The sequence below is a fragment of the Pecten maximus genome, chromosome 3, assembly GCF_902652985.1.
Source record: "Pecten maximus chromosome 3, xPecMax1.1, whole genome shotgun sequence".
NCBI classification, from domain to species: domain Eukaryota; kingdom Metazoa; phylum Mollusca; class Bivalvia; order Pectinida; family Pectinidae; genus Pecten; species Pecten maximus.
In genome coordinates, this window is record NC_047017.1 from 34,122,480 (window position 1) to 34,135,737 (window position 13,258).

The window sequence follows — 13,258 nt, forward strand, 5'->3', positions numbered from 1 at the left end:
TACCATTAAATTAAACCTCCCGTGGATTTGCCAGGTGATTCTAGGGGAAAACAATCAACGGTGAAATATATTTGTTTCAATTTATTAATTCTCAGAACACTTGTGTATTGTGTGTATGTTTAGCTATGCTGTAAAAATCAACAATATGTGTATGTTGTATTGATTTGTAAGTTCCCGTTTCCATACTAAAGCCAGGCGAAAAACGTGCCCCATATTTGTGAGCGGGTCTATGGGTCTAGGTCATATGCAAAACACTGTTCCATTTTGTGACGTCAGCTTTTCGGGAAATATTGGAACTCTTCTGCGTCAACGAGTAAAAAAGTAGTGGACAGGGCAAGAGGTACATGGTGGAAACTATTGTAAACAGTTCGAAAAGTTTCAAAAAGTTACTTAGAGTAATTTATGGCACTGAAATGTAGCACCAGTCAATAAGGTAAGTATTTCAGATATATATAAACCTATGATATTGAGTCACAAAGCTGATATACTGCCCAAAGACACTTTTGGAATATTGGGGTCACGCGATCGCGAGGAACCAGTTGGATTTCTAGGACATGCATCAACAAGGCCCTTGGTGTAGATTTATTGCCTGTGTATTCATAGTTTGTTAAAGGAGTCACATTAAAAGTGACAAAATTAACACATAGTCTAGTTTCCTTATATTTAGTAAGATAATTAAGTGACTATCAAAATGGCAACTGACGGAGAGAGGTAAACAAAAAGTTTCATTTCTAAGACTTTTGCATAAATTATGAAGTAGAGTTAACGGTTGACTGAACACAGCACAATACCGTAGGCCTATTTGGTAGTGTTTAATACTAAATATCAAGTTATATTCTGATAGATTCGTTAAAAAAATATGTATATTGAATCCCTTTATGTGTTTGACAGCAATATAGTATAAAGTCTATTTTTTAAAATAGATTTTTAAATAAAAGTTCCTGCGAATGCTTATAAAAAAAAGAAAAACCAAAAGCAAAGGCATTATTTTTAATTTTAGGGGTTTTTTTTTCGCTCATTATAAACAGCTTCAAAATATTTTCTTCAATCTCCTGTTTTTCCAACATAGTGGTAAAAATTTACTTTGAAATTTTTAAACATATCATTCACGACTTTGACAGACTTTTAACTGAAAACATGTACATGATGCAGCTTTTTTTTCTCTCATTGACATTTAATTCTTTTCTTTTCTCCATGAATTTTTAATTCATCAGAAGTTAAATGTTTTACCTATTGTGATAAATGTTTTGAATTTTAGAAGAACTTGCAATTGGTAAAATCTGTTCTGCAGAGATCTTCTGCTACTAAATATATATATATATCCAGGTATTCATATCATCTTATAGACGACTTCCACAATGATCATGTCAGGGTATCGGGCGGACCATCACTGCGCCATTGAAACGTTCTTTTATAAGACCGCCAATGTGGTGCAGCGGTATAAGCTGCGGGTATTTCTGACAAGGCGATTGGGTGCCGTAGATCGTGAGTTTGAGGCCCGGTCAGGGCACGAGTCAAAAAGTTGTCTTCCTTCGTCATTTGTGTTGCTAAGTTATATAAGTTATATATATATATATAGGGATTGAACTGGGTTCTTGTTCGGTTTACAATGGTATGAACGCAATGGGATACAGACATGTTCTATGTAGCACTGATAACTCCACTGAGCCTTTTTTCACCGCGTTTACTCTAATTATAACGCTGTCATAGTTTACTAAGCTGAAGATGGAAGAGATGTAAATTTATAATGTATTGATTACCATGGAAAATAATTGAAGATGCATTATTATGCATTTTAAGCATTTAGTTTAAATTAACTTTCACAATCTATTTTCAGAAAATTTAAACATTGCTGTCTTTACATGGCCAGCCAATGACCTATTGCTGGTGAAAGTTATCAGACAAAATGCAGGTACAAGATGGCAGAATATGAGGCCGTGTCAGATAGAGAAGTTCTCCTGAACTACTACAATGAACTTCTCTCTCAAAACAAGATCAATGCCTGTAAACGTCGCAAAGTGTCCACAGAAGAGACAGAGTCATCTGCCCTGGCCAACAACAGTCTCATCTCTGCAGAAATTAGGAACACAGAATCATGTGAGTGGACACTGGTTTTATAATTACACAGTACTATACAATAAACTATGATACCAGGTATCATTTATCAAATAACTCATGAATCGGAAATTAAAGTAACTTTCTAATATATATCTATATGTACTTTTAAATTTATGTATGTTTCCTTTAAACATGTCATACAATAATAGTTGGCGGTCTTATAAAAGATAAGAAATGCCAAAGTTATTGTAATTCTACATTTCCATATTCTTATAATTTGTTTCAGCATTAGATTCCCCAAGTTCTAGTCCATCTGCAGGTGAGCAGAGTGATGCAGAACACTCTCCTGCGAAAGTTACTCCTCCCACCGAAGTAATCTTGCCTGCCAAGGTCATCCCTCCCACTGATGTTGTCCCTCCTACTGGGGTTACCAATCCCACCAAGGTCATCAGTGCCACCGAGGTTATCAATACCACCGAGGTTATCAATACCACCGAGGTCACATATTCATCTGAGGTCATCACTTCAACCGAGGTCATTACTCCCACTACTTCCTCTCCAGTCAGTCCAACATCTCCAGAAACCCTAATCTTACCCCCGACTCCCACTACTCCAATATTGCCCCCTACACCCACCAGTCCACTGACCCCCAATCCTCCAGCCACACCCTCTAGTGGCACTGAGAACACCCCAGAGGATCTTAGTGAAGCCCTGAAAGATGTGACTCAAACTCCCACAAACGAGCAGGGCTCCTACCCCTGTCCGAAGTGTGAGAAACAGTTTGCCTATGTAGGCAACCTGAAGCGTCACATAAAAATGCATCATGGAGAGTTTCGGCCATATAAATGTTTGTTGTGTGTTAAAAGGTTCTGGGGAAATGACAGCCTGGAACAACACTGTAAACGAGTTCATTCCAAAGATAAGCCATACGCATGTGCCCATTGCGAGAAGAAGTACTCAGTGTGTTATGACCTTCAAAAACATGTGCGAAGTGTCCATGGAAAGGACATAGACTGGGAAGTGACTGTGCCAAGTAAATCCCCGGGGCCTGAAGATACAGGGTCAGACAGAAGAAAAGTCACAGGAATAACCACTGTACACCTCGGTCAGTTAAACCACAAATGTAAATTCTGCAACAGGGGCTTTGCCACATTTAATGGACTTGGTGTGCATCTAAAAATGCATTTTCGTTGTAAAGTATGTCAAAAGGGCTTTAACACAGAGGAATCATTGAGGACCCATGTCGAGAAGGCACAGCACCAGGCAGGAGAACTGGACCAGGAGTATGTTTTATAATTCCACACAATAACATCAGTATTAGATAAACCTGCTCACCCCAAACATTCCAACATATATCCATCCAATTTTTATATTGGATCATTCTATTCACTGGAATAGGGGTTCGGGTATGTAGGTTGATGTTATCCAGTAGAAATCCATTTGTTTGTATTAATCTATGATACATGTTTTAAACATGATGATGTTTTTTGAAAGTTTGACCATTTTTTTTTTTTTATTTTTAGTGTTTACAGTATATATATACATAGCTTTAACTTTTCTATTTACATTGTATATAGCTTTAATAATGGTGTACCAGGTATGTTGTATACTTACATATACATCACAGTGTACTAGGCTGATATCCAGAGCATTAAAGTATGCTGAGGATTTTACGAGCATGGGCAGTATCAATTAATAAATCATGCCAAAAAAATTATTCCATAGTGCTACTTTCTTAATAAATTGTCTAATGTTTTACTTAATTGGGTATTATTTTTTATTCCAAAAACTAATATTTTCTTATTTTTCCAAACACTGAACAATTTTTTCTAGGTTGGTAAGTGTCTGTGTAGATATATAAGGGATATATTGATATAACTAATATAGCACAACTATAATTCAATACCAAGTTTGTGTGAAGTTTCAGTGATTAGTATTTTATGTATCTTCTTTATGTAAGATAAAGATGACAGAAAGTAATGCTAATATTGCACATATAAACAATTCCATAATATAACTGTTCTATAGTATCCTACATTTCTCTAGTTGTAGTATTGTATCTACATTTCTCTAGTTATGCTATAGTATCCTGCATCACCATTTCTCTGCAGGTGAAAAAAACAACAAATATAATGTTAAAGTGCTAATCAGTGGGACAATTTGTACCAAACTTTAATGTTGGACTGATCAATGATAACCAATATATCCTCTCCTAATAAAGTTAATCCATTATGTAGGCTTTTCTATTCTAGGTCAGTTTGATTCTGGCATGGAACTGTCAAGAGTTACTGTGATTTGGAGCGTTTAGTCCTGAATAAAAAAACCATTTTGCCTGTCTATATTAAATTCTCTCTCAGTTTTACAAGTGTCATTCGATAAATGTTGACGATCAGTCTTGAATATTGAATTACAATGTATATAAGTTGTAATTCCACACACTATGGACTTTGTGTTAATTGATGTATATCTCATGAGGATTTTCTGACAAAACCTTCTTTGTTTTGTACAAGTTTCAGACTTATCCAAATTTAAATTATTAAAAAAAGGGTCTCAGAATGAAGGTTTTCTGATGGAATTTATGAAAAATATTTTTTTTAGACAAATTTCAGGCATACCTGGATACGAAAGTTTTTGTTTTTAAGCTTAGTTTTCTAAAAATGTTAGCATTAACAATATAAAGTGTAGAGCATTTGAATGTGTAATAAAAATGATCACTTAACAAAGAAAGGACCCAGTATTAGGTGTGTTGTTTGATTCTTAGGCAGTTCATGCTCATTATAACTGTTTTCCATCCTGAAAATCTCTCTTGTATTGATTTCTGAGATTTTGTTTACATGGTGATGTAATAGGGTACACCAGCCTCAGAACTTGAGATATATGTGGTAAACATGTACCGTCTATAGCATTATATACGATATCAGGTAGTCTTCCCTGTATTTTAATTATTATAATTGTACATTTCAAATGTAAGAAATTAAAATTCCCTGTCTTGTAAATGTACATTAGGCATAATTTGATCTGCTACTGACAATCAGACTGTACGAGTCTAAATCTATAGTACCTATATGTGTAGATGGAGTTTTAATTTTTGTATTACAGTGATTATATACATGTATACCCACTAACTGATGAGCCACTAACACTGTACAGTTTCCAGACTTGATCTGGATTAATCATATTTAGTGTGTGTGGTTTTAGATACTAATTATTTTCAAGATTGACGTTATTTAAAATTTGTTTTTATTGGTATTGCATCCCATAGTCAATATATCTGTTTTCTTTATCTTAGTGGCATTATTTTTTGGGGGAATACATTTAAATGATTTTCTGTATGCCATTAAGGCATTTTTTTTATCTTTCTGTAACATTGGAATAACTATTTACGAAGGTCTGTATTAGTTTTTTCACAAATCTAGATTTTGATATGTCTTGTATCTGTCATCATATATACTTAGTTTATACCTATAACGTACACAGCTGTGTGTGTCCTTTAAGCTCTAACAATATCACTTTTTTGTTTTGGCATTATCTATATACCTACCTAGGTACATGTTACTGTGATATTTTGGTAGTCACACCACTCCTACTTTTGTTGTTTATTTTACACATAAATTCTTAAGTCTCAGTTTCTATGGAAACAATGTTAGTTTGCATTAAGTACTTACATGTAATTAATGTACAAGATTGTTATACTTCATTAGTGAAATTTTCCTGTATACTGTACCTGGATGTTAACCAGCTGGTACATTACTGTATTGACACCTGTAGAATATACTTGTTACAGGTGCTATGTCCAATATGCATTAATTCCCACCTAACATCATTTTATGAATAACTTTTTGTTTTACATTGTTAATGTTCTCAAAAGATAATTTTAAAAATTTCCCAGTATTATGAAAAGTGGGTCAAAAATGATTTACTGAAAATCAGAAAGGATTCATCTTAGCAGTGTATAGGCTTAATTCCTTTTATGTTTCTATTGAGAATGTTTTCTATGATAATTTTCTAACCAGGAGAAAGTTAAACATCCTATTTACTAATTAATTCATACATTGAATATTTTTATTTCAACAAAATTTGATAAAAGTGATTATATATTCATGCAATTATATACAATTGAAATCCAGTTTCAAGTTCAAAATTACCAATTTTTTTTCAATTCATCTTTGAGTATTTACGTATAGAAATATTTTTGTAAAATACAATTTGTATAAAACATATATATAATGAATTAGTAATTTGTGGTACTCAACAGCAGGTATTTTATTCTATAGTTTTTGATCATGACATGATTAATCAAGACTATTTTGTATATACATGTATGCAAGTCATGCTATCTATTCAGGTGATAGAAAGCTGATATCACCAAAGATTTTTTATGTCTGTAATTGTTATTCTTTATACAGGGAATTTCTGGTTTGAAGTCAATTAAGTATGGCTGAAATTCTAGAAAATAAATTTGTTAAAAAATTTGCATAAAATTGGCTTATATATATTATTGTATAAAATAAATACTTAATTGGATATAATTGTCTGGTTATCTTCCAATATCACATATATATTTGTAAATACAGATTCACTGTAAAAGGCATCAATGTGTAATAGGATGTCGCAGTAGAAATTTAAGGTGACTAATGTATTTTATCAATTCATGTATGTTTTGTGTCTTAGAGATAGTACCACTTAAACTCATATATAGATACGTCTGTATAGATACATGAACACCTCTATATGTACAGGACCACCTGTCAAGAATACCTGTATAGATACAGAAATGCCTGTAAAGGTATAGGAATACCTGTATAGATACATGAACACCTCTATATGTACAGGACCACCCATCAAGAATACCTGTATGTCTGTATAGGTACAGGAATCACAGGTACAGGATTGTCGGTATAGGTATAGGTACTGGAAAACCCTTTATAGGTATAGCAACACCTGTGCACCTGTATAGATACAGGAGACCCTGTATAGGTACAGAAACCCCTGTATAGGTACAGAAACCCCTTTATAGGTACAGAAACCTCTGTATAGGTACAGAACCCCCTGTATAGGTACAGAAACCTCTGTATAGGTACAGAAACCCCTGTATAGGTACATAAACCTTTGTATAGGTACAGAAACATCTGTATAGGTACAGACACCCCTGTATAGGTACAGACACCCCTGTATAGGTACAGAAACCTCTGTATAGGTACAAAAACCTTTGTATAGGTACAGAAACATCTGTATAGGTACAGAAACCCCTGTATAGGTCCAGAAACCTCTGTATAGGTACAGAAACCTTTGTATAGATATATATATACAGAAACCCCTGTATAGGTACAGAAACATCTGTATAGGTACAGACACCCCTGTATAGGTACAGAAACATCTGTATAGGTACAGACACCCCTGTATAGGTACAGAAACCCCTGTATAGGTACAGAAACCCCTGTACAGGTATAGAAAGCTTTGTATAGGTACAGAAACCCCTGTATAGGTACAGAAACATCTGTATAGGTACAAAAACCTCTATATAGGTACAGAAACCTTTGTATAGATATATATATACAGAAACCCCTGTATAGGTACAGAAACCTCTGTATAGGTACAGAAACCCCTGTATAGGTACAGAAACCTTTGTATAGGTACAGAAACCCCTGTATAGGTACAGAAACCTCTGTATAGGTACAGAAACCCCTGTATAGGTACAGAAACCTTTGTATAGGTACAGAAACCTCTGAATGGGTACAGAAACCTCTGTATAGGTACAGAACCCCCTGTATAGGTACAGAAACTCCTGAATGGGTACAGAAACCCCTTTATAGGTACAGAAACTAGGTACCAAAACCCCTGTATAGGTACAGAAACTCCTGAATGGGTACAGAAACCCCTTTATAGGTACAGTAACTAGGTACCAAATCCCCTGTATAGGTACAAAAAACCTCTGTATAGGTACAGAAACCTCTTTATAGGTACAGAAACTCCTTTATAGGTACCGAAACCTCTGAATGGGTACAGAAACCTCTGTATAGGTACAGAACCCCCTATATAGGTACCAAAACCCCTGTATAGGTACAAAAAACCTTTGTATAGGTACAGAAACCCCTGTGTGGGTATGGGAACCCCTGTATGGATACAGAAACCCCTGTATAAGTACAGAAACCCCTGTATAAGTACAGAAACCCCTGTATAAGTACAGAAACCCCTATATAGGTACAGAAATCCCTGAATGGGTACAGAAACCTCTGTATAGATACAGAAACTCCTGGATAGGTACAGAAACCCCTGTATAGGTACAGAAACCCCTGAATGGGTATGGGAACCCCTGTATAGGTATAGAAACCCCTGTATACACAGAAACCCCTGTATAGGTACAGAAACCCCTGTTTATACAGAAACCCCTGAATGGGTATGGGAACCCCTGTATAGGTACAGAAACCCCTGTATACACAGAAACCCCTGAATGGGTATGGGAACCCCTGTATGGATACAGAACAAATGATAGAAGGTAATGTAAGATATATGGGCATTATATGTGACTGTTGTATTAGTAATGTATCAAATCGTAATTAAATGTTGTTATACTGTTATGAGACAGTAGAGCTTTCTTGTTTTTACTTTTGTACAACTGAAGATATTATTTTTTTAGTAATGATTGTATGCCTGATTATAGTTATCATTAGTTGTGTTGATACCCTTCTTACCTCCTGATGTGTATGTTACAAGGCAGAGTAGTTAAATTCTTCTATCAGTAAAATACTCTTCAATGTGTATGTGACCTGTTACACTTACACATAAATCAAGAGTAAAGACTACTTGGAGATAAAAAGGTAGCAGCGTACAGACGTGCCTTAATGAGTTTATTCCTGGTATATTTGTTTGACTGTATAGTCATTGAGCAGACTTAAATGTCTCTAAACCAGTCACTTTCCTGTCCATCTTTATCACGTAAGGTTACCAGCACATTATAAAACTGGTTATAGTATAATATATTCCTCATAATAAGTTAAAACAATTTTAGTGCAGCTTTACACTGGTATACACCAGGTACTGTATTAAATAGATATTACCATCATGTAGTACTCAGGTGTATGATATTATCACCACCATGCCTTACTCATGTATTTGATATCATGACCATACTCTGGTTATTTTGACCAGGTATAAACTACAATGACCAGTGTCTGTATACGCTATGGTTGGTATTGTATTGTTTAATTAATGTACTATCAACAGCTATGGTGGTTTAAGGACAACATAACAATGGCAATTTCTTATCATATACTTACCGAAGTAATAATTATGATAAATGTCAAATTACAAGGTATTAACTAGGATCGCCATCATGTGTCTTAATAAGGTTTAACCATGCAGGGTAAATAAGACACTGACCTGTGTCTTAACTTAGCTGACTTTATTGTTTTAAATTGAAACAGTTCCAATATTTTTTTTACAAAAGCATGAATGTTTCATTTCTTGTATGGGCTTTAGATGAACAATTTTTAAAACATTTTATTATTTCTGTAACAGTATGTTTGTGTTTAGGAAGTATATGAAGATTGAATTTGTATTGTTTACTTTATGACATGTTTGCAGTATTTATTATGAAGATAAATTTAGATAGCGTTATGTATGTTTTATCCATTAGTGTATCAGCATTACATTGTTTATATCGACAGAAAACATTGTTGTAGATTTTACCATTTTGTATGGTTCCAGTTCCAGATTTTTTATTTTTATTTTGAATTTAGATTCTGTATTCATCATGGATACATGAGTGATAGCAAACAACAATTTTTATAACAGGTCAATTACAAAATCCTACAGTACCAACAGCTATGTACTGACTAGACTCGAAGCCCTACGGCTCCAACAGCTATTGTACTCCCTAGACATAAAATCATATGGTATCAACCGATAGTACGTATACTCGCTAGACATGAAATCCTACAGTACCAACAGTTAGTGTACTCGCTAGACATGAAATCCTACAGTACCAACAGTTAGTGTACTCGCTAGACATGAAATCCTACAGTACCAACAGTTAGTGTACTCGCTAGACATGAAATCCTACAGTACCAACAGCTCTGTACTGACTAGACTCAAAGCTCTACGGCTCCAACAGCTATTGTACTCCCTAGACATAAAATCCTACAGTACCAACAGTTAGTGTACTCGCTAGACATGAAATCCTACAGTACCAACAGCTCTGTACTGACTAGATTCAAAGCTCTACGGCTCCAACAGCTATTGTACTCCCTAGACATAAAATCCTACAGTACCAACAGTTAGTGTACTCGCTAGACATGAAATCCTACAGTACCAACAGTTAGTGTACTCGCTAGACATAAAATCCTACAGTACCAACAGCTATTGTACTCGCTAGACATGAAATCCTACAGTACCAACAGCTATTGTACTCGCTAGACATGAAATCCTACAGTACCAACAGCTATTATACTCGCTAGACATGAAATCCTACAGTACCAACAGCTATGTATACTCGCTAGACATTAATTCCAACAGTATGTGTACTCGCTAGATATGAAATCCTAAAGTACTAACAGTATGTTAACTCGCTAGACATGAAATCCTACAGTACCAACAGTTAGTGTACTCACTACATATGAAATCCTTGGGTACTAACAGTTAGTGTACTCACTAGATATGAAATCCTACGGTACCAACAGTTGGTGTATTCACTAGACATGAAATCCTACAGTACCAACAGCAATTGTACTCTTGCTCACTAGATGTGAACTTCTATGATACCAACAGCATAATACCAAAAATATAATGATATATTTACTGATGGTATACAGTGTATTTCTGTAACCATTTATCAATACAAATGTTTGTTTTTTTTCTGTGTGGAAACTTCAAAGGAAGAAAACAGGGACCAAAAAGTATCTATTTCTAATCTATGTTCAATATTGTGAGATTTATTCTCTATTTGAAAAAATCACTTTTTTCTCATTCTATTTCATTTTACCACAAATGTGTGAAGTAATTTGATTATATTGCCACCAATTTTCACCTCATTAGGCTGTAACTATCTGGGAAATTCTGAAGAGATGTATAAAGGAATTGTTGATAACAATAAAGATTAGATATAAATGTGGCATTATATCAATTAAGGTTTTGCTTTATACAAATTGTGTTAAAGAGGGGCATTATATCAAAGTTTTACCATGTCTCTACTCAATACAACAGATTTATTGTATGGTGTAGGTATTGATCTTTTTAATAACACTGTTACTAATTATAAAGCCTACAATCTAAAATAAATCTGCGCAGATTTTTCAATCATTGTCTGATCTGTATCTCTTCTATAAACATGTATCAGCACATACATACAATTGTGAAAATTTAATATTTGTAATCTTCATTGTATCCTTGATATATTGACAGAAATTTAGTTCAGTGTGGTATTGATTTTAGGATTTGTGTGTACTTTCTTCTATTTCAATGTAGACTTGATGAAGCGTGAAACGTTACAGTGTATTAATGACCAAAATATATTTTACCATCTCACTCATATAACAAGATATCACCTGATCATGAAATGTAATGTATTTGATTTTAACACATTTTGAAGACAGAAAGAAATAAACAGGATTAAGCATCATACACGTTTTGTGGTTTTGATATCGAAGTAGGCTTGGTGTTTGACCACATGTCTAGACTTGCGACAACAATGGTTTCTCACCAGATACTGTAAACATATTTATTGTGACACACTCAAATTTTAGTGCATTACTGAATTTAAACATTAGCACGATGATGAATTAGTGCACCTACAGTAAACTCCTATTAGTGCTATAAACTATGATATGAAGGAAGACTTGAGCTTTCAATAAGAGAAGTGGTTAAATAAGATTATAAATTAATATACCGCTGAAATATGTACATTTACAATATCCTTAAAGTTGTGACCATGCATGGTCTTTGACCAAAACTTTATTGGATCACCTGAGACATAGTCTCAAGTGACCTATTGCAATCGTCTTTTGTCTGTCATCATGTGTTGCCATGCATCCATAAATAATTTACATTTTCGATTTCTCAATAAACAAATGGCCCATTTCATGACGTTGGGCCACTAGATTGCTAGAAAGAAGAACTACCAACTTCGTTAGAATTGATGATCTTTACCTACTTTCAAGGTCACCTTAGTCATATGTGTTAAATCTTCAAATAACTATCAATAACCAGTAAATGGACCAGGGTCATGATATTTGGCAAGAAGGAATCAGTGTGTGATGTCTACCAAGTTTGTTCAAATGAATGACCTTGAACTACTTTTAAGGTCACAGGTGCCATATGTGTTTAGAGAGATTAACAGCTCTCTTTGTAAATATCAGAACTCAGAGTCCATAAATTAGTTCTTCTTAATTCTTAGATGTTGATCTGCTACCAGTCTCTAATTAGACTGCTTGAACAATACGTGGTTGACAGGCAGTTGTCTTGGATTTTAACTTCATAGGTCTTTCTTGAATTTCATATGTACATGTAGATTGTTTAGGTTATTTGCTATGCAAGTTCAATTTTGAGACTGTCACTGTCAATTAACTTATTAGGTCACATGAGACTTTGTCTCAGTTGACCTATTGCAATCGCGTTTGTCCAGCGTCGTCCGTAGTAAACAATTTACATTTTCAACTTTTTCTCAATAACCAACAGACCCAGAGACCTGATATTGGATGTGTAGCATGCTGGGATGAAGGGCTACCAAGTTTGTTCAAATGAATGACCTTGACCTTCATTCAAGGTCACAGGGGTCAAATATGCTAACATCTTTCAAAGACTTCTTCTTGATAACAAAAAGGCCCAGTGACCCAATATAAGGTCTGTAGCATGCTATGATAAAGGGCTACCAGGTTTGTTCAAATAGATGACCTTGACCTTCAATTATGGTCACAGGGGCCAAACATGCTTAAATCTTTAAACATTTTCTTCTTGATAACCATAAGGCCCAGAAACCCAATATTAGGTCTGTAGCATGCTGGGCCAGAGGGCTAATAAGTTTGTTCAAATGGATGACCTTGACCTTTATTCAAGGTTACAGGGGTCAAATATGCTAAAATGTTTAAACGACTTCTCCTCGATAACCAAGAGGCCCAAATACTCAATATTAAGTTTATAGCATGCTATGATGAAGGGCTACTAAATTTGTTCAAATGGATGACCTTGACCTTCATTCAGGGGTCAA

The 13,258-nt window shown here is 34.7% G+C and overlaps 1 protein-coding gene across 5 annotated transcripts; it reads left to right on the forward strand.

Annotated features, from left to right (window-relative positions):
* Positions 1–321: 321 nt before the first annotated feature.
* LOC117323969 (zinc finger and BTB domain-containing protein 7B-like) lies at positions 322–11,674 on the forward strand. 5 transcript variants are annotated; one of them, XR_004531874.1, is made up of 4 exons: positions 322–433; positions 1,838–2,097; positions 2,345–7,831; positions 7,905–11,674. XR_004531874.1 is itself a non-coding variant. In XM_033879539.1 (3 exons), exons 2-3 carry the CDS (start codon positions 1,920–1,922, stop codon positions 3,352–3,354), a joined length of 1,188 nt encoding a protein of 395 aa, XP_033735430.1. In that variant the 5' UTR covers positions 322–433; positions 1,838–1,919; the 3' UTR covers positions 3,355–11,674. The 5 variants fall into 5 exon arrangements, 1 of the variants encoding a protein (XP_033735430.1); XR_004531873.1 differs by having other exon boundaries at positions 2,345–7,383; positions 7,424–11,674; XR_004531875.1 differs by having other exon boundaries at positions 2,345–7,383; positions 7,712–11,674.
* Positions 11,675–13,258: the final 1,584 nt, after the last annotated feature.

What these genes read in the sequence shown, in the direction of transcription:
- LOC117323969 (XM_033879539.1), top strand. Translation starts at nt 1,920, where the DNA reads ATGGCAGAATATGAGGCCGTGTCAGATAGAGAAGTTCTCCTGAACTAC. An exon ending in AATTAGGAACACAGAATCAT is followed by an intron (nt 2,098 to 2,344) that starts GTGAGTGGACAC and finishes AATTTGTTTCAG; the next exon opens with CATTAGATTCCCCAAGTTCT.